The 22,722-nt window shown below is 40.0% G+C and overlaps 1 protein-coding gene and 1 long non-coding RNA gene across 5 annotated transcripts in view; one reads left to right on the top strand and one right to left on the bottom strand.

Moving 5' to 3' along the window:
* Window positions 1-22,722, top strand: part of SH3KBP1 (SH3 domain containing kinase binding protein 1) — a 155,255-nt gene that overhangs the window by 108,368 nt on the left and 24,165 nt on the right. For all 4 annotated transcript variants that reach the window (XM_081199444.1, XM_081199446.1, XM_081199445.1 and 1 more), the window contains 5 exons: window positions 8,780-8,855; window positions 10,198-10,292; window positions 19,290-19,391; window positions 20,763-20,814; window positions 22,013-22,093. In XM_081199444.1, coding sequence (XP_081055570.1) covers window positions 8,780-8,855; window positions 10,198-10,292; window positions 19,290-19,391; window positions 20,763-20,814; window positions 22,013-22,093 — 406 coding nt within the window. The remainder of the gene's footprint in view (window positions 1-8,779; window positions 8,856-10,197; window positions 10,293-19,289; window positions 19,392-20,762; window positions 20,815-22,012; window positions 22,094-22,722) is intronic.
* On the bottom strand, window positions 4,006-22,567 carry LOC308589919. The gene is made up of 2 exons (XR_014009553.1): window positions 22,324-22,567; window positions 4,006-4,048 (listed from the first exon to the last, which is right to left on the bottom strand). It is a non-coding gene; the product is annotated as an uncharacterized lncRNA (long non-coding RNA).

Below are 22,722 nucleotides of genomic sequence, written 5' to 3'. Positions count from 1 at the left end.
GCAAAAGGCTAGCTTGACCTCCCGTTGTGTTTGTGTTTTGTTAATAAAACCAGAGGACGGTGGTAGGTTGCTAGTGAAGAGACGGAGAAGAAAAAAAAGTTTAAAAGGCTTCAGAGGAGGCTGGAGGCGTCTGAAAAGTGAGTAAAACAAATCCCAAGGGGAAAGAGAAGAAAGGGCACACAGAGGGAGTAGCAGCAGACCCCAAGAATGGCAATGGAAAATTTCCAGGTTCCCTTTACAAAGTTGAACTCTGCTAATTACGTGCAGTGGTCTAAGAGGGCTCAAGTCTGGTTGGAAGCCAAAGAAGTGTGGGCTGACTATGTCCAGAGGCGAAAGCCGTTTGTGGCTGTTGCAGCAGATGCCACAGCAGAGCAACAGGCTGCTGCACATGCCCAGAACAGGGAACATGATAAAATGGACACTAAAGCTAGATGCATGTTGATGGTATCGATAGACGATTCCCAATTACCTCATGTGGAAAATTTAAGGTCTGCATTTGAAATTTGGGAAGCTCTTAGGCGAATTCACCATAGAGCCACGCCCGGAGAGAAGGTGAACATTATACGTGCTTTGTATGAGTTGAAATTGAAGCCAGGGGATAGTGTGGTTGAACACACGTCACAGATGACTGAGTATTTCAACCGACTGTCATCTTTAGGTGTGAATTTTCCTGAAAATATTAAAGTCTATACTCTGCTTAGCAGCCTGCATGCAGGGTTTGAAAACTTAGTACTAACTTTACAAGTTTTGCCAGAGGACCAGCTGAATATGAATTATGTGACTGGTAGATTGTGTGAACAAGAATATCAACATCATCGAAAACGTATTGACAATTCAAATACCCCAAGGGTTGGATGTTCAGATAATTCCCAGCGTGGGAAAACTAGCAGGCAGAGCTGTAAGGAAGCCTCACAAGTGTCTGCTATGGCCAGCAAGTCATGTTTTCGATGTGGCAGCAGGTTTCATTTGATAGCAAAGTGTCCAGAAAAGCAACAGGAATTTCAACAGTCCAAGGCCAGTTTCCGGAGTTACAGAGGAAGACGACGTGAGAACTACAAAAATCAACGATCCAGAGGGGGAGCAGGTGCTGATAAGGGACTATCTGCAATGGCAGCACAACAGAGTCCTAAAAGGAGCCAACAAACCTTGAAGTGGATAATTGACAGTGGAGCAAGTCACAGTTTAGTTCCAGCGACATCTAGTGGCTGCTTGATGAACTGCAAGACATTGCCAGTTGCAAAAACCGTGACTATAGCAGACAATAGTAAACGAGAAATGAACCTTAAAGGCACAATTTATGTTAACTGTTTGCAAACTAACCTTCCTGTTTTTGTTCTTCCAGGAATGAAGAATGGACTTTTGAGTGTGTCATGCCTGGTAAAAAGTGGTTTTAAGGTTGAGTTTGAAAATGATGTGTGCACCATTTCAAAACAGGGAAAGGAGCTAGTTAAAATTCCCTGTGAGGATGGGCTTTTTGTTTTGGATGAAGAGCAGTTAGCAGCAGGTAGATGTTCAACAGGTGAAGCACAAGCTAAGTGTGTAAATAAGGCTCCTCATACAGGTTGTGCACATCTGCTACACAGAAGGTTAGCTCATGTATGCTTTAAGTATGTAAGCAAGATGCCAGATTTAGCTGAGGAGTGTAACATTAAACCCTGTCCAAATTTTCTGGATTGTTGTGCTTGTAAACATGCTAAGGTTAAGACATGTAGCTATCCTAGATCTGATAGAGTAAGCAAGAAACCCTTTGAACTTGTGCACACAGACGTGTGTGGCCCTATGCCAGTCAAATCGCTTGGAGGTGCGAGATTTATGCAAATTTTGGTGGATGATTTTTCAAGGGCTAGTTGGGTTTTCTTTCTGAAAGAAAAATCACAAGCAGCTTCCATCCTGATGGATTGGATTGAAGAAGTCGAATGTAAATTTGACACCAGGGTACGTAAAATACAATCAGATCGTGGTGGGGAATATGTGAACCACACGCTGGAGACGTGGTTAAAAAGGAAAGGTATAGTTCATAGACTTACCAATCCCTATTCACCACAGGAGAATGCAGTTGCCGAAAGAAAATTTTGAACATTACAGGAAGCCATTGCTGCTTTGCTGTTTGATTCTGGACTTCCACAGCGTTTTTGGGCTGAGGCTGCACTGTATGCGAATTATACTTTTAACAGAGTGTACAATAGCACAGTAGGCAACACTCCTTACTTCATGCTGTTTGGGAAAAAACCAAAAATTGATCATCTAAGAGTTTTTGGATGTCGTGCTTATGTGCTGGTGCCTAGGGCACAACGTAGGAAAGGCGATCCTAGGTCTAAAGAAATGTTTTTCTGTGGTTATCAAGCAAACACAAAAGGTTGGAGATTTGTAAATGTAGAAGGCAATCAAACAAAAATCACAATCAGCAGAAGTGCAGAATTTTGTGAACAGGATGGTTGGAATAAAATTCATGGAAATCCTGACATACTATTTGATGTGGTGAACAGTAACAATGAAACTCAGGCCCCAGTGCAGGTATTAGTTCCAGAACAGACTGAGGAATTTAAGTCTGAGGACGAGGGTGAGAAATCACCTAGTTCACCCAAGTCTGTAAAGTCAGAATCTTCTAGCTCTAAAAGTTCACCTGTACAGCAAGAGAGACGTGTAAAGTCAGAATCAGAAAGTTCTTCAACTACTAGTGACAAACAGGTGACGACTAGTGATTCTGGGTCAGAGGGGGAAACTGAAGGAACATCGCAGGAACTGTTAAGGCGTTCTAAGCGTACCAACAAAGGTAAACCTCCTGAAAGGTACCAAGCTATCAGTGTTTGGGCTGGTTTGGCAAATTGCGAACCTGAAAGTTTTGAGGAGGTTGAGCAATTACCCCAGGAGGAGGCCAGTAGATGGCGTGAGGCCATGCAAAAGGAGTTGAATTCTATGAAAGAACTGGGTGTGTTTTCCATCACCAAACTGCCAGAAGGTACCAAGGCAGTAAGTTGTAGGTGGGTGTACAGGATAAAGACAACAGCGATGGGGAAACCAGAGTACAAAGCAAGGCTTGTAGCTCGAGGTTTTACGCAAAGAAAGGGGTTACATTATTCCGAAGTCTATGCACCCACTTCAAGGAGTGAAACCCTACGGGCACTATTAGCAGTTGCTGCTCAGAAAGGGTTCAAAGTGAATCAATTTGATGTCTCTACAGCTTATCTTCATTCAGACTTGGCTGAAGAGCTCTATATGGAGCTACCGCCAGGATTGAAAGTTGGTAAATCAAATCAGGTATGGAAACTACATAAATCTATTTATGGACTCAAGCAATCTGCTCATAATTGGAATGAGTGTTTGAATGACGTTTTGGTAGGCATTGGTTTTAGCAGGAGCAAGGCTGACAATTGCTTATATTTCAGAAATTCAGGAGATGCTAAAGAATCTTTGCTTGTCTATGTAGATGACCTGATTTATACTTCAAAGACACAAGAACAAGTAAAAAAACTAGCCAAAGAGTTAAATAAACACTTCAAAGTTAAGAATCTTGGTGATGTGAAGGTCTATCTCGGTGTTCAGATAGATAGGACCAAAAATGGCAGTTTTCTACTGAATCAAAAAGGCAAGATATTGCAAATGTTGAAAAAGTTTAACATGACGGAGTGTGCAGGTGCTAAAACACCAATGGAAATGGGTTTTGTAAAAGACAATGAGTTCAAGGATAGTGCTGAATTCAAGCGTGCTGAAATCTTTCAGTCAGCACTGGGAAGCTTACTTCATCTTTCGCAATGGAGTAGACCAGATATTGCTTACGCTGTTAACTTACTCAGCAGAGAAGCTTCGAAACCTAGTGTAAATGCATGGAAAGGAATTCAAAGAGTGTTAAGATATTTACAATACACCAAAGATTTTTGCCTTGAATTATCTTCGGAAGGACAAGCACAGATTACTTGTTGGGCAGATAGTGATTGGGCAAATTTAAAAGATAGAAAATCAGTGTCTGGCTGTGTAATAAAATTTGGTAACTCTCTGATTGGGTGGAGATCCAAGAAACAGAACCTGATTGCTTTGTCGTCAACAGAAGCTGAGTTCTGTGCCTTATCTGAGTTATGTAGAGATCTAGAATTTTACAAATGCTTGGCACAAGAGATGTATGAAAAGGCCATCACTCCAATCACTGTATGGGGTGATAATCAACCGTGTCTTAAGTTAGCACAAAATGGGCAGTTTAAAGGTCGTACAAAACATTTGGATATCCACTTTCAAAATGTTTGTCAAACGGTAAAAGCAGGAATTGTTAAATTAAATTACTGTCCCAGTCATGAAAATCAAGCTGATGGTTTTACAAAACCGCTTGGTTTTCAGCGGCATGAAAACTTTTGTGAAGAAATGGGTCTGAAGTAATTTTGTTTTTTGTATTGCCAGCGAGAGGGGGTGTTAGGGTGTGAAACCTAAGACGCTGGCAAGTTAGCAATGTCATGTGACTTTAAGTAGTCAAGCTCGTTAAGTTGTTAAGTTGTTAAGTTGCTCAGTATATAAAGAGTGTTTGTTTTCTCTGTGTTTGGGGCGTGAAGCAAAAATGTCCGAAAGCTCCGGAGGTGTTTCTGTTATCTTTCTGCAATAAACCTGTCTTTGGAAAGACAGGCTTCCCTGTGTCGTTATTTCTTTGCTGCTGAGACTCTGAAGCCTTGTACTGCAACAAGAATCTCTGCACTGGACTTAATTAATACTCTGCAAAGAGAGCTGTTGCTGGTGGCGCAGCGGAAGCGTTTACTGGACCAGTACAGAAACTCTCTTATTTTCATCAATGAGGAATGTACAGAGGAGACAGAAGAGTCTATATAATGGTAGAAAGCAAACATAGTATTTCCCAGTTGAATATGTGTGTGTGTGTGTGTGTGTGTGTGTGTGTGTGTATAATCACTTTTTTTAAGCAACACAGAATAAAATATAGTACAAGGGCCTCTCTCTTTCCAGAATAACTGGTAAACAGCTAACTAAAACAGGATTATAGGATTTCTGAATGAGGCACCTGCCATACCTTTCCTTCTAGCTACTGTACTGCATAGTTTACCCCAGCTCCTCTCACACTATAAATTAGTGCTTAGTATTATACTTAGCAACATGTAATTTGGAAGTCTGTGCTCAGATCACTTCAACAACATTGGATATTTTTATCCAGGTAGCAAAAGAAAATACATCACTGGGTGGAATAGCTATCTTAAAAAAAGAAGTAGTAGGCAGAGGAAAGAATGGTAACCATTTTTCTTCCATTATTTAAAGTATTAACTACTAGTCTGTGTCATTTGCTTACTGATGGATAACTGTTATGTATATTTTCCTCCATGGACAGAGGCAGTAGTATTTAGTTCAGACACAAGCCTGTAAGGCAGGCATAGGCAAACTCTGGGCCCCCAGATGTTTGGGACTACAATTCCCATCATCCCTAGCTAACCGGACCAGTGGTCAGTGATGATGTAGTCCCAAACATCTGGAGGGCCAGAGTTTGCCTATGCCTGCTGTAAGGTATAGAAAACCCCACAGGAAATCCAATTTTGCTTTCAAACATCTGCTATTAGGCTTAACTGCAACACTTCATATTTCTTGTATTTCATAGATTTCTTATTTTTCTCGAAATCTCGTGATATCTTCTTATTTCTTTGCCACTGGATCATCTAGGTCCTAGATTTTAAGATGATTAAATTCTAGTAGCTATTTATCTAAAGGGTAGTTGTATATTACAATAGTTTGCTCCAGCTGCCATGAGCCTCAGCCAGCATGGCCAGCAGTCTGTGATGACGAGAGTTGTCGCCTACAAAATCTGGAGAGCCCCTGGTACCCCATCTCATGTAGGCAAAGGTTATGGATGTCGTCCTCTATGGAATGACATTGGGAATAGAGTCTTCTCTGTAGGGGTGCCCTTACTGTGTCATTTCCCCCCATAGAGGTATAGATGGTTAGGGCATTCCTGGGGTCTCAAGGTACGGAGGAACGATGGAGGAACGTCTCCAACTCCATCGTTCTGCCCAAACACTGAGGTCCAGCACTGAGGGCCTTCTGGCGGTTCGCTCACTGCGAGAAGCCAAGTTACAGGGAACCAGGCAGAGGGCCTTCACAGTAGTAGCACCTGCCCTGTGGAACACCCTCCCACCAGATGTCAAAGAGAAAAATAACTACCAAACTTTTAGAAGACATCTGCGCTTTATACTCTGTTGAAAAGGTCCTGTGATTACTATGTAATGTGGGGTATTTTGTAAATAAATAGATAAAATATTTCTATCTAGCTAAGGTTAAATAATGTGCAGCACAGTTAAAGAACATAAATCAAGTTATACTATAGCAGCAGCTCTTCTTTCCCCCTCTGTATACTCTATATTGCTACTGGGATAACCAGTGAGCCACTTCTGATGAACTTGTCAACTGCATTTGGTGAGAGAGTGGGACTGCAGCTGGTCAGACCATAAACCACAACCACCTGTTCCATTGGACATCCATGTGTGGGCAACTCGTTCACGTAAGCCCTACATGCTAAAAATATAAAACACGTAAGTCTAAATGGACAGATGATACCTAGACTTTAAGTGGAATCTGAATCATATTTTTGAAGAGCTGTGTTGATAGGTTTCCTCAGGCTCCCCTGTTCCATATAGCTGGTACATTCATCAGAACAGGCTGAATAATAATAAATAACAAATAATAATGAAAAATCTGTTTTAAGCATCTTTAGATGTGATAATGCTGTGGAGTAGAACGTGCAAATTTCATGTGTTCTTCGTTTCCTCACTCTTCTTGTCCAAAATAGAACTTTCATATCTCCACATTTGAGGTGGGAATGTGAAAGTTCTAATTTGGAAAAAGACAGAGGGCATAAACAGGAAGCAGGATACCATTGTGCTTCCTGCATTTTCCACATAATTATCATGTCTGAAGAAGAGTGTGATGTAAAGAGTATAATTTTTAGTCTTAGAATCTCTGAATCAAAAGTGTTGGTGTTTAAAATACGTGCAAATAAGAAACTAGGAGTTGATATTGAAGTCTAGAACATGTAGATATGCTGTTTCTTGATATAACAAACCACAAATGTACGCCAAGATTAATATGGGTGTTGTTTGCAGTAATCCTGTCCAAATCATATTATAGTGCACACGGCTTCCTTTTGCATTCTTCTGTGCCCCACCCCATTTTAATCTTAGAGTTCTTTGCATAGTTTTAAAATTACCATGCCATTGTGTTGGCTTAATTTATGATGTATATGAAGCCATTATTGAACACGGAAAAAGTAACTTTTGATTTCCATAATCATTGAGGCCTACCAGTGTAAATTTTGTGTGACTTTTCATTGTGATATAAAATGGGAGGATAAAAGATCTCAAAGAGCCCTTAGCCAGAAATCTCCCCTAATTTCACCTTTATTTTTATTTGTTTCTTTCTTAAGCCTGATGATAGTGAAAGGTTCAAATTCAGACACCTGAGATGAGAGGTGCTTGGTGTGTTGTGTTTTGAAATGCTTCCGAGAATGGCAAGGACTTTTAAAGAACCACAGCATTCATGTGTCCTCTGTGTAACATCAGAGGGCAATATAGTTGGTTGCAAAAATAGTACTCTGTATTTTATGAGATGTCAGAAACATAATGTGGCGGAGATGAAATGAGGGGCATTCTGTTAAGTGGGGCTCTTAATCTGGAGTAAGAACCAATACTTCAAACAAAAGACACATTAAAAGAAAACATCTGGCAACCCTTCTGGCAGATGACATCAGTATAAAAACAAATGGACTTAATTGGCAGGATCACCTCTTTGCCCCTTCAAGCATAAATCAACTATTTCTCTTTTCATACCAACAGCCTGCCAGAAGACAATTTGCTCCCTTGCCACCATGCGTTCTTTTATGCAACCATTTTAGCTAATTAATTAAATTAGTTCATCAGACAGATTTGCCCGACACCCTCATAAATTTTGGATTATCTCATTTGAGATCCTCTGCTTCTTCCTAATGAATTCTGAAAAATGTTCTTCCACAACTAAAATCTGGGCTATGTGTGTTTAGATGATCGTGTAAAAGAAAAAAAGGGGGGAGGAGAAGGTAAACCTCTGCAAACGAATAACTCTGTTTTGGTCTTTTATATAGCATTTTGTTCCTCTGCTGTTTATTTTTTTTTTTCAGGAAAGGTCAATGTCTTGTCAATTCTCAAGAAGGTGAGCTGCTCCAAAGCTCAGTGTCCTGCTTAACTGCACTTGCCTATAGATATAAAAGTCAATAATCCTATCTCAAATTGTTCAACTGAAGTTGCTACTTTGAATACCAGAACTTCATTGGTAGTTATTGCATCTGACCAAATGCTGCTCACATCACTGGGTTCCATATACCAATTAATGTATGCAGTGCTGTTTCTTTTGGGTGTAGCTATTTGACAACTTATATCCACAGCTTTTTACTCCCAAGTGAAACATTTTGGAATGATTGGAAGTATTTAATAGTCAATTATTGCTGCATACCATGCACAAGTGCTTGTGATGGGATATTCACTTGTCAGCAGAGCTTTGCTATTTCATATGATTACAGGGGTAGAACTTCATTGGCACAGAATGGGATGTAATTATAAGGTCACAAGGGGGCAGTTAACTAAACAATTACATTTCTTAAAGGAATTCTGGCAGGTAAGGCCTGAGGGAATGACATCAATAATTAATCTTTTTTAAAAAAATAATAATGTATTGAGCAATGACATGAATTGTGACGTTATGTTCATTACTTTCTTGCTGAGTTTTTGGTGAGATAGAATAAAATAAAGAGGAGTTGTTTATATGTTTACAGACAGTTGGAAAAAGAATACCCACAGCCACAGCAGTTCAGGAGCCAGCGAAAATAGAAGTGGACAACAGGACAAAGGGTAGGTCTTGCTGCTGGGATACCCCTCCCTTCTCTTTGTGCTCAGAGCATCTAGGTGTCTGGGGAAATTCGGGGAACTTTCATCTCTTAGCAATTTCCTAATTTCAAAAATAATAAAGAAATATGCCACAAGGCTTTGGGCTAAAGATGCTGAGAGAGAAGACATTTTGCTTTACAGATTTTAAAACCTGCATTGTTCTTTTATATTATAACCTGATCCCTACCACCAAATATTGGATTAACTTGCACTTTAAATTCTTAGAGAAATCCAATTTGTTTTGTGTTTTTTCTCTCTCTTAAAATGTGCATTTTGCAGGTGTGTCTTAGGGAAATAAACACACACCTCTTACTTACTCTCTGTGTTTGAAAAACAGATGATAAAGTCTCCAAGAGGATATAAAAATAGTAGGGTATTTCTAGCGCAATGAATAATGGCTGAAACCTATAATTAAAAATGTTTGCTTACCTTTGCTTCATTGGATAGAAAATGACTTGTAATGTGGTGTCTAAATTATTGTTAGTTTTTTATACTTTACATACTTTTCTACTTAGACAAGTTTGTTGCTAATAGCTGCTGCCCCCTTTAAAAAAAAGACGTTTTTGGAAATCAGTGGTTTAATTATGTTACTTAAAATGTTGAATTACTAGTATTAGCAATTCTTTCTTGTGGTAACAAATCAAAGGAAGAGAGGAAATAGAACTGAAGTATAAGAATGATCATTAGTAAGATTCATGTGCACACATTTCCAAATAGAAATCATAGGGCATAAGCTTTACTGCTTATTTATTATTGACATGCTCAGCTGACCACTATGGGGAATGGGAGGTCTATACTTGTCTCCCATATCTCCCATCCCTTCCCTTGGTTAAATTATGCAGTACCCCTACGTATCAAAAAACCCCATATGCCTTCTCTTTTCTATAAATGTTTTTTTTTTTTTGTAATGGCATAATATGAATGTTTATGTAGAATTGTTATGTATTTGTGTAGTAAAAACTATTAATTTAAAAATGTTAATGGTGACCTCCCACTTGACTATGTGCATAGCAAGGCTCTGTTATTCCCCGTGGGAAGTGGCTGCACCCAGCCTTAGTGTGAATGAGAAATGAGCACAGCCTTTCCAATTAAAGTATTTTAATGGAATGGTTCTGGCTACAATAATTTTATCAAATGACTGTTTCTACAGAAATAATCATTATTTTTCTGTATCTGCTAAAGTGCTTCATACATTTTTAAAACCAGCTGCCAAGAAAAAACGTTGGGAAATACGTTTGTTTCAAAATTACATGGGCGTTTTGGTAGGACAGTATATTGAAATACACTGTTGTTGTTTTTCTTTCAGTAAAGGAATATTGCAAAGTTTTATTTTCATACGAAGCACAGAATGAAGATGAACTGACAATCAAAGAAGGTGATATTGTCACCCTTGTCAATAAGGTAATTGTAATTTTTCTGGGGTTGTTTTTTTTTTTTTAAAGTCATGTGTTTCATATGAAAATGCAGTTGACACTTGATAATCAAGTTGAGTGCTTGTGTGTGACCATAAGGCAAAGTTTTTAGGTTGGTTATTCTTCAGAAGCATTATGTGTCACAGGTAAAACATTAATTGTGTCTTTGAAAAGGTCTCTCAGTTTTCCTTCTGGTTTTCTGGTCCTCTTTCCCTTCCACTCTGCAGTTTTAATCTGAAATCTTAGGTGCAGTACTGCACTCAGAGCTCAGAAACTGCTCACGCTAATGAAATTCCCTCTCGCAAAACACGCCTACAACAATGGGAGTTTTGAACACTGATTAGTGTATAGAAAATTATTATTGATCACAGTTCTGACACACACACACACACACACACCCCAACAGTTTTCAGAGGGAGGAGGCATGTACCACAATAATGATCATATTATTCTCACTTGATTTTCATTTAAAAGCTGCCTTCTCTGATGGCAGCTTCAGTAGCTGAGCTCTGACTGCCCAAGCTTCCTCTCCACCGTGTCCCAGAAATGTGTTGACACTAGCATGTCCCTGCTAATATAACCCCCAAGGCACTCTAGGAAAGAAACTTGACAATAGGAGTGTGGCTATGCTAGCATCAATCCCAGGGGGATCTGGGAAGAGAAGCATGGAAGCCAAGAGCCCTGGTGACTTCTAAACTGTTGAGAGAGAAGGAAAATGGATAGGGAGCAATAGCTGCTGCCATGATATGTATCCCTCCCCTCCTGAAATTGCTGTTACAGGGAGCAGAAGTTCTATGTAAACTCACCCTTCCAATTGAGCAAATCAGTGAAATGGGATTTGCTACAGCCCTACCACAAATTCTCCCATCACTGATACATGCCAACTCACAAACACACAGAAATAGGTATGCTTTGATTTTTTAAATTATTGTTTTCATTATTATTAAAATTTATTACCTGCCCTTCACCCCAAGGTCCCAGGGCAGGTTACAACAATTAAAACACAATATTTTAAACAACTTTTAAACAAAATTGCAGAAATAAGGTGTGTCCTCAAGTGTCAAAAGTCAGGGCAAAGGGGTGCGTCTTCAGCATTTGCCAAAAGCTGTATAATGAAGGTGCCATACACACTTCTATGGGAAGGGAGTTCCATAATTCATGGGGTGGGACAGAAAATACCTTCTCCTAGGCTACCACCCCCTGCACTTCTGAGGGTGGAGGAATAGCCGAGAGGGATTGTGTAATCCTTTATTGCAATAGAATGAAACAGTTCCAAATATTGCTTTGAAATCACCAGTGTCCATTTGACACTCTTCAAGCCTGTTATTCTGGTATAATCTTCTATATCATGTGCAAGTTGTGTGGAAATAAGTGCCTGCTCTTAGAACTAGAAATGGCTTCTGCTGATGTTTTGAATCAAGAAAATAAAGGAAAACCTTTCCAAATAATTTAACTCATGATTGGTGGAGTTGGATTTTGAAGCATTTAGGCATGCAAGTTATTCAGGGGAATAAGTATTTAAATAATAGTTTCTGTAAATCAATATGAGAATTTTTCTCTCCTCATTAATAAGCACAATGTTGACACTTTATGTGCAAGAGTTGCTATTTTTGAGTATTTTCTGAGCACACATAGAAAACATGTAACTATGTCTTTCTTTTTTCCAAGAGTCTGAAAACTAGGTCAGTGAGCATCAGATAAGATCAAATGAAATGAAATCTTTCAGAAACTTGTTTAGAGGCTACTGAGCTGTTGCATGACAGGAAATAAGGTGGCTAAATTGAGAAGAAATCTATTATCTATTTCAACATGCAGTGCAGCACATTTGTATCAGAAACATGATAATGAAGTTCTCAGACATGGTTATCGCTTCCATATGACTGGGATCCAATGTCACAGTGATATATGTCCCATTCAGGTTTCCTCACCTCCCTGCTCCTTTGTTCTTCAGTCAGTAAAAACTGTGCCATGAGTTCAAGGATCCACTAGAAACTAACGTCAAATGGGTTGCCTCTGCCTTTAGTCATGTTGAATATGGAAGCAGAACCCTTGTTTGCATTCCTACTGGCTCACCATATTTAATATGGAATATAGGTTGAGTTGGCAGACCTGTGGCACTTCAGATGTTGTTGGACTACAACTTCCATCAGCTCTAGCAAGCATAGCCAGTGGTCAGGGAAGATGACAGTTGTAATCCGACAACATTGGGAGGGCCAAAGAACATGACAATTTTTAACTAGTTAAATTAGCTGACATTTCAGTTGATCAGTTGTAGCTCATTTTCCCTGGACACGATTCATTTGTTTTGGTGCTTGGCTTTATCGTATAATGTGGAATGAAAAAGCAAATATTAAAGATGACCTTTCCTTCTAACAAAAAGTGATTGTTTTTAAGCTGTTAGTTATTTTCAGGTTCCTTCTATTAAGTAACATGCATATCAAAATTTTCAAATATGCTAACATATGAATTTAATCAAATTAAATGGTAGGTTAGAATTATTTGACTCACTGACATTCCATGTGTGTGTGAGAGAGAGATAACAAAACAAAATGCATTGAGTTTTAGTCTTTGCAACATTTATTTCCTTATATTCTGTTGATTTTTCTTTTTTTCAACACAACAGTATCTAGAAATGAGAACTGAAGACAAGATAAAATTATTTGTTAACAGTGAAAGCACTGTAATTAATCTAATCGGAAAGAGAAAAAACAAATAACTAAACAAAACTGAAGTTTAACCATTAAATCCAAAAATTTAAACACATCTCGGAGAAGTGTCCTAAGAGCTCTATCAAAGTACACACTGTGCTTTTCTTTCCAGTTAAGTGGGCTGTGTTACATGGTTCATGCACAGAGTCAGAGACTCTGGCATTTATGAGACAGTAAACTATTACATCCTTCATTTTCATATTATAAGAGAAGCAAGGCAGGTAAGTAGGTAGATTGGCTGCTCAAATTTTACATTATACGCACACTCTCACACTCCTGGCATTAATCTTGTGATGGATCATGATTATTAAACCAAGATTGCTCTTGTATTGTATATTTCCACAAATCAACCACTTCCCTTCAGGACAGGACACAGACGCACATTTATTTATTGGAAAAAAATATTTGTTTATTCAGTACTGAGCATATAATGGAATAAATCAGGAATTGTTTAAAATAAGCTAATAATTTTTAAGTTGTAAGTTACAACCGCCCATCTGTTATTTTATTTTAATTTTAAATCTGTTTTCTCTGTTTAGTCTCACCAAATATAATTGTAAAATAATTAATTTCAAGCTGCAGTTCTACGTACATTTTCCTGGGAGTAAGCCACACTGAAGTCAGCAAGATTTACTTCTCAGTAAATCTCAGTGTTCTGTCAGCTATCTTCCAGGCTTTCTTAATCTCTTTTACAGAGCAACCATAACCCTAGATCTGTTGTCTGGAGGGTGTTAAAACAAGGCAGAGGTGCCTCCCCTCTGTCAGTAAAGAGCTCTGATGGTGGGAGGCATGGCCACAGCATGGAACTCTGGGTATTGATCTATCACAGGCACTATTTCCACCATTTACTGGAGTGTTTTGGGGCATAGGTAGTCTTGTAAGGCAGCCTCAACCATTGGTTTTTTGTGGAGGTGGGGGGAGAAAGAACAAGAGCAGGTGGTATAAGCAAAATGTACCACCCTTTTATTATTATTCTTGTTGTTGTTGTTGTTGTTGTTGTTGTTGTTGTTGTTGTTACACTTATCTGACTGAGTTGCCCCAGCCACTCTGGGCGGCTTTCAACAAATTGAAACATTAAGGACAGTAAAACATCAAAAATTAAAAACTTCCCAATTCAGGGCTGCTTTGTTTTCTCAGTGGTTGTAGTATATTATGGATTTGTATTTTAATTGTAACCCACTGATTAGAGTGAAGAGGGGGTAATACATACATACATACATACATACATACATACATACGTAAAGGTAAAGGAACCCCTGACCGTTAGGTCCAGTCGTGGCCGACTCTGGGGTTGCGGCGCTCATCTCACTTTATTGGCCGAGGGAGCCAGCGTATAGCTTCCGGGTCATGTGGCCAGCATGACTAAACCGCTTCTGGCAAACCAGAGCAGCACACAGAAATGCCATTTACCTTCCCGCCAGAGCGGTACCTATTTATCTACTTGCACTTTGATGTGCTTTCGAACTGCTAGGTTGGCAGGAGCTGGGACTGAGCAACAGGGGCTCACCCCGTCGCGGGGATTCGAACTGCCGACCTTCTGATCAGCAAGTCCTAGGCTCTGTGGTTTAACCCACAGTGCCACCCGCATCCCTACCTACCTACCTACATATATATATATATATATATATATATATATATATATATATATATATATACACATACATACATACATACATGATACAGAAGCCAACATAAATCTGACATTAATCCATAGCAAGAAAATTAAAAAAATTATCTAACAATGTGGTTTAAAACTACTTGCCATTTTCCTAAAGCACTTATTTATTAAAATAGGCACACATTGATATAATATATATTAATAATTGATAAAATAGAATAGCTGAAATAAACAGAGTTTAACTTGTGGAGGAAGGTTACTTTTTCACCCTGCTTCCTTTCTTCTTTAGTGCAAAAGCTCTGTTGTAATAATAGGTTATCTTACTACTGTAAATTAATGACTATCCATTTAATGTTAGGCTTCTAATAGATCTGTCACATTGCACAAAAGAATGACAGCAATCTGTTCATAATATGAACTATGAGAGCCTTTTGCAATGAGGAAAAATGCTTTAGTTTCCAGATGGGTAGCCATGCAAGTCTCAGGCAACAAAACAAGAGACTTGTGGCAGCCTTAAAAAGTGACAAATATATTATGACAAGCTTTCATGGACTACAGTCAGTTTCAGCAAGTACATGAAGTTCTGTCCTGCATTGGAAGGGTGTGTGTACACACACACACACACAGAGAGAGAGAGAGAGAGAGAGAGAGAGAGAGAGAGAGAGATACTGTACATACTAGGGGCTGTGCTCCTGCTCACTTCACACCAATCCCTCCATCACAACCTGCCCCCAGGGATTGTCAAAACCATCACTCCCCCCTCCCCTTCCCTCTTTTATCTCCCCAGATATCTGTAACTTTCCTGGGCTGCCCTCTTGCTCACTCATCTCAGTTGGACGCACACACACCTGGGGTGACTGCCTGCTGGCCTAGGACACCTACCTGCTGGCCAGCAATACCTACCCATATGCTTACTCGCTGACCTGGTCCTCCCGCCTGCTCACCGGCATCTCCCTCCTCCTCGGTCTCTGATGCTGCTGCAAATGCCCAGCTGCTTTGAGAGCCCAGTTTGTCATCATGCTGTACCTTGTCTTGCCACCTGTCCGTAGCCACATGAACTGCAGCTTGATGGCATCCCTAAATTTTTATTATATGGGGTGGGTTGGAAGGAATTGTAAACAGAACTGTAACCCCTGTCAATAACATAAACATCTTGGCGGTTAACACATGGTAATTTGACAACAGTCCACTGTGCTAATTCAGACCACAAGTGATAGCAGTGAATTTCTTGATGAATGCAGGATTTTTATGCTGCAGTCTCTTTTTGAAGTTTCTTGATTATGCTATGACTGCCTTATGGTCAACTACAGAGTGTCCTGAGAAGTTTAACTGTTCCTTTATTGGTTTTTGGATACTCTGTGCTGTTCTTTCTTATATCAAAATTGGGTCCATTAATTATTTATGGAGAGGCTAGTCTGTTTTCCCCCTTTACGTATAATGGCAGAAGGGCATTGTTGGCAAATGATGGTATATATCACATTTGAAGTTGAACCTCTGATGTTGTGGATGATATTATTACATCCTGTAATAGTACTGCAGGAATAGACAGGTGGCCAGAAGAACTGGAATCTGGGTCTAGCCCTTGTGTCTGTATCTCTCTTGTGTGGCCTGTTGTTGCTGGTGAGTAGCTGTTTTAGCTTGAAGGGAGGCTATATGTAAGCAGGTATAGTGCTTCCACCCAAGGCTTGTGAGAAGGAAGTGTTGTTGTCCAGGATGGACTGTAGATTCTTGATGATACGTTTGAGTTGAGGCTCCCTTTAAAGATTCTCCCAGCTGTGTGAGAGCTACTTATCTTTTGAGCTGATTACACATGCCTGGGCCTGCAGAAGCCATTGATTTGTGGGTGGAGTGGGTGTGTGGAAAAAAGCAACACATTTGGCCACCTCAGATCATTCTCCCGGTTGTGTGGGATTCCCCCACGGATAAGCTACTCCTACACAGCTTAGATAAAGTCTAAAGGGCACCTTAGTCATATCGATATGCAGTATGTGCAAACACGTTATGTAGCTGTTTGTCTTTTCTGTTCATGAAACCTGCTTCTGCCTCTCAGTTTCTAATACTGTAGCATTCCACCCACTAGGTCTCTGTGGGTCATGTTGCATTTTGTAGCTGAGGTTTTGAATTATCATATCAAAGTGATTACAAAGGGGGGGGGGTTTACACTGCAAAAGTTGCCAAGAAGGTGGTTCTCGCAACCCCCACTGCTCTTTCAGACAGCTGCAGATTTTTGTGGGGGGAAAGAACCGGATTTATATTCTTGTTCTAGATAGATTTGCTGCATGTAAGGGAAAATGTGAAAGCTTTAAGGGATGCAAGAATTATGGAGCACCATAGTTTAATGGTAGAGCTCGTGCTACATGTAGAGACGTCCCACAATGAACTCTAGTTAAAAGGAAATTTGGTAGCTGTGAGTGCTGCTGCCAGTTGAGAAAAGTCCACATTAGGCTGGACAGACCAGTGCTCTTGAATATAAGGCAGCTGCATATCTTCTTAAGGGTAGGGTGCGTTTCTGCCAGGCTCTGACTGTTAGAATGTCACAATCAACAAACTTTCCACAAAAGGCAATAGGGGTTCACACAATCCTGCAAACCGCTCTCTCCCTCCCTCCCTCCCTCCCTCCCTCCCTCCCTCCCTCCCTCCCTCCCTCTCTCAGACTTTAATGACAGTTGCAGTATATCCAATGTCCATTGGATCTATATCTGACATGGGGCAAATATTGCATTGAATGAATGTTGCATTATATAATTCCTTCCAGTACACTGTGTTTCTAAAATGGAAACAAAGGTAACTTTTAATATATAAGCTGAAGATTCTTCCTTTTGTAGTTAAATCCTTTGTCCACCTGTTTCTCATCTTATGCAGATCGTGAGCCACATTGGGATAGCAAACTGTTTTTATTTCTTTGCACAGTGCCAGACAGATGGCTGCATCTTTATAAATAATGATCATGGTGGTGATGCAGAAGAAAGTGTCATTCTGCTGTAGGCAGTTGCATATGCTATCCTTAAACAATTCTCTCTTTTTTGCCATTACTTTTTGCATATGTGTAAGTTTCACGTGTACATATTTCCATGCAAGGGTATGAATGTAACAGGAACATACAGAAATCAATGAAGCTGCATATTCTATGGCACTTGAGGAAATTCATTAGAAAGAGTTATAAAGAGCATATGCTCAAACTGGCAAGTGTATACAAATCTTGGTTCTCATGACCACCTGACAGTCCCCTCCCAGTCCCCTAGATATGATGCAGGCAGCTCAGTGGGGATTAAAACTGAGTCTAGAGCAGCAGTTCTCAACCTGTGGGTCCTCAGATGTTGTTGGACTACAACTCCCATCATCCCTGAGCTCTGGCCTTGCTAGCTAGGGGTGATGGGAGTTGTAGTTCAACAACATCTGGGGACCCGCAGGTTGAGAAAGGCTGGTCTAGAGGAAGGAGTGGGGGAATAAGCTTCCTGCTGGTGTACTAGTCCCATTTAGTTCCCTCTCCAGAGCACCTCGCACCTCCTATTTCTTTCCTGGTCAGCAAAGGGAGAAGCTGGTTTCCCCTTTTCTAGGTTTCCTGTAGCTTGTGCATACCTCCAATCTGACTCATGGGCATGCAGTCACTATAGCTGGAGTCTTCTGGTAGCTCTCTCTCATCTCCCTGCATAGTATGCAGCTGTTTTAGTGCCCTCACATGCAGCACAGTCACAAAAGCATGCCATATGTGCGCTGTGGTGGTAGCAAAGACTTAACCCAATTAGACCCTGGGGTCACTAGCAGTGGTTTTAATGGTGGCGGCAGCCCAGCCTAGCCCATGACAGCCTATGTGAATGAAGTCTGCTGCTAGGCTTTAGTATGTCGTTAATACTGCCACTTCTACTGCTTGGTGCCATGATGGGGGCATAAAGTGGGGTATAAGTATGTATCTATATGTGTGTGTGTATACAGACATAAACATGTATACAGTCACCACCTTGTTTTTAGAAATGCTTATTGTGTTATTGTGTTACATAAGGAGTCTGCATTTAAGCATAAAGACTCTTGTGTTTTATAATGTGAAGGCAGCAATGTAGAATGTAGATGTAGAATGATGTCTTGCTTCTCCTCCTCTACATGATACGCTTCCAACTCTGCCATCTTTTCTGCCAACTTCACATGAAAGGAGGCAGAAGAGAAGGGAAAGACAGACAGATCTGTACACCTGTCACAGAAGGGTTCCTTTTCTTCACTTGTACACCCTCTAGTTTTTATTCCCCACCATGTCATAAACTGAGTCTCTAAGGTGCTGCCAAAAAATGTACACTCCTATAGAATTCAAATAAACAGCAGGTGTGTTTGGGGTGGGTGGTATTGGTACTAATTACTTTAATGTTTTAATATTTAATGGCCACAAATATGTGACATTCTCATGACTTGCTACCTGTTGCTACTTTCCCCTTTTTCATAATGTATTGACCAGGGAACTAACAATATGTCTATGACTAGTAAACACATTTAAACAACCAACACCACTAGTTATTGATGAAAACTTAGCAATATACACACCATGGCCGCATAAAACATGTTCTGCATATATCCCACTTTATACTCTCAGTTCACAGGGGAAAATAATCCTGCCTTGTCAAAAGACATGTTTTTCAATGTATGCAATCAATTTCTTCTTTATGTACCTTAGGAATGTATTGATACTGGCTGGTGGGAAGGCGAACTCAACGGCAGAAGAGGAGTATTTCCTGATAACTTTGTTAAATTACTTATTTCTGACTTTGAAAAAGAGGTAGGATATGTTTGCCCTTTATCACTGATAATTTTATGAAACTGTGTCTTTTGATTGGAACATGTTAGTTATAATAAAATATTGAAAAGCTGAAACTCACCTAAAATGTTTTTTTGGGATAAATGTTTGTTTATGGACGGCAGCATGTTTGTGTAGCTTGAAATTGCATTGTGCAGCTTTTTCAACTTGCGGTGTAAAAAGCTGAATTGAAAAACTAGCTTCAGCAAGATTGCTCTAAAAGCCCGTATTCTATTTGCACAGAATCGGGCATTGTTGCATCCAGTGTCTGTGCTGAGCAGAACAGACTCCACTAGCATAACATGACTTCTTCCTCTCCTCCCTGCTGCAGACCCCAGCATGCCCCCCAAATGTGCTCCAGAGGGTAGAACTCTCCAGACCAGATTTGGGGGGAACACTGAGGAAAAGAGGAAGGGGAAGTCCTGTTGCACATGCACATGCACTGCACAGCACTGGACTCCATCCAGTTATCCATGTGAATAAATGGCTGGTGATTGTGCTTTAATTTGCTGGATTTCTTGTTCCTTCAGAAGAGTCTTAAACTGAATGGGAATTTTGGGCCAATTAGGTCAGTATTGCCTTCACTGACTGGCAGTGGCTCTCCAGCCCAACATGGAGGAATCAGGGACTGAACCTTGGACTTTCTGTGAATGAAGCGTGTTCTCTACATTCCCCATGTTAATGGGTGATCAAAAATTTTAGTAAAGCTTACTACAGATATATAAAGCCCATTAAATCTACCCTCATGTAGCTACAGAAAACTTAGTGTACAAATATACTGCAGAGCATTATAACTTAAAATTTGATGTTCATATTTGATCCAAAATTTCACCCTAAAACATTAACACTGAATACTAATGCAACACAGTGTCATACGTGTTTCAGTCACAAAAGTCCTCTTTACGGTGGTAGATATATTTTCCAAATATAGATATATATCTGAAGAAGTGATCTCCATTCAACAAATGCTATGGTAAATGGTTCGACTTTAAGGTGCCTCAAGGCTTTTTGTTTTTTCAGTACTTTCCTGTAATTAATCTACTTTGGTTTCAGGAAACAAAGTATAACTGCAGAGAAGTAACTTCCTGCTTAACAAAGTCTTTGAACACTAAGCAAATATGGGCATAACGGCAAATAGTCACATATAATTTCCATAGAGTAGCAGCTAGTCTTTACTAAATTATGATGGCTGTCTCCTCTCTCACTACGTTCATAAATTGCATTTATCTGCTGTGTTGCTGAAAGGCTTTACAAAAAAATAATAATATTTTTTTTAGTTATTAGAATGATTTTATGTTCTGTCTGGTTCAAATTCTTTTTAGCAACCTGGTTATCATTTCTTTTTTATTTTAGAGACCTAAGAAACCACCACCTCCATCAGCTCCTGCCTTCAAACAAGGCTCAGGTAATGCACTGTTGCTTTATAATAAGCATCAGTAAATATCCCTTACAGACAGTACATCCACTTTTCTGTCTCTTAATGGAAGCTCTCAGTATCACTTTATGCACCATGCCATTTAAAAATTGTTAAATTGCAGGTACTGTCTGGCAGCAGCAGACTGCTTCTGAAATCCCAGGGTTGCTCATGTCAGTGATCATTCTTGGGATAAGAAAGCCTAGCCAAGTACCAGTCCCATTTGGTGAAGAATTGGTAACATTGTACCAAATTAAAGAAGGCAGGGAAGACTGGTATACTTATTAATATGGTGTTTATGTATCAGTTCATAATAATTCATTTTAAAGTGTTATTACTTCATTACCGCTTTGAAAAAGACATAGAAGACCTTTAATTTTATGACGGAGTAATTATCAGACAGTCTTCCCAAAACCATTCTATAGCAGTAACATGCATTTGCCATCTAGTGGTTGTTAAAGAAAAGCACTAACAATGATTATCTTCCATATTGTTTTCACAATTGAAGTAAAAGCCATTTGTTTTTGAGATTCATCCTCTCAATATTTAATATTTCCGAAACTGGCAGACTGGCAGGCAGTGAAGGTGACTGACCACAGTTTTATGTACTAAAGGTGGGGGGGGGGGGAGACATCTTACATGTTGTCCTATTTGCCCAAGCAAGTAATAATTGCCTTTGGAGAGGCAACTGTGGCAGACTACATACCACAACTGTGTGGCTGACTGCATACCTCCATGCATGTTTTTTCCTACACACAGCTCTCTTTCTTCCACCTTTGTTTATTTGTTCATTCATTCCTTTGTCACATTTATAGCCTGCTTTTCTTCCATCATGGGAGTCAATGCAGCATACATATGGTTGGCAAGCATTGCCTGTCCAGCATACATATGGTTGGCAAGGCACTGACCAAACCTTCAGATGCTTACAAGGGGAACTCCCATGTGAAAGAGTCCTAAGTATAAATTCTCTCTCTCTCTCTCTCTCTCTGTGTGTGTGTGTGTGTGTGTGTGAGAGAGAGAGAGAGAGAGAGAGAGAGAGAGAGAGAGAGAGAGAAAGCGCAAACACATATTTGAAAACAAACCCCATATTCATTTGTCATGAAGCATATTGCCTTAGCGAACATAAATAAATGCATATTTCCAAATTCTTGATTTCCTTTCTAAACAATCACATTGAATTTTTTTATAGCTACGACAGACAGAAAACATGAAATCAAAAAGGTACCTCCTGAAAGACCAGAATGTCTTCCTCATCGAACAGAAGAGAAAGGTAAGAAGCATTACTTCTGAGTGAAAAGTTCATCTTATATTTTAGTAAATGCTGTCTGTGGTCCTTGGAGACTGGTATTCTCCCCTGCTTAAATCAGTTCTCCCAGCAACCCCCAGTTGGGAGGAACACAATATGATATTCTGTCAGTCTGAGGCCTAGGAAGAATTACCATCCCACCAGCTCTCCTCAAACATTCTCCCACAAGCAAGTGGGAACAGCAGCAGCAGCACAAGAAGAAGAAGAAGAGTTTGGATTTGATATCCCGCCTTTCACTCCCTTTAAGGAGTCTCAAAGCGGCTAACATTCTCCTTTCCCTTCCTCCCTCACAACAAACACTCTGTGAGGTGAGTGGGGCTGAGAGACTTCAGAGAAGTGTGACTGGCCCAAGGTCACCCAGCAGCTGCATGTGGAGGAGCGGAGACGCGAACCTGGTTCCCCAGATTACGAGTCTACCGCTCTTAACCACTACACCACACTGGCACAATCAAAGGACAGTTCCACAGAGCTCCCTCTCTGGCTGGACTTGCCTTTTCCTTCTCTTCCTGAAAGAGTGACCTTTCCCTGATGATTTGCAAGACTCTTCTAAGGACTTTCATTTGCACAATGGGGTTTCCCTCCTCTTCCCCCAA

Source organism: Podarcis bocagei, assembly GCF_964188305.1.
Source record: "Podarcis bocagei genome assembly, chromosome: 6".
NCBI lineage: Eukaryota > Metazoa > Chordata > Lepidosauria > Squamata > Lacertidae > Podarcis > Podarcis bocagei.
This window is presented reverse-complemented; position numbering and strand designations above follow the sequence as displayed.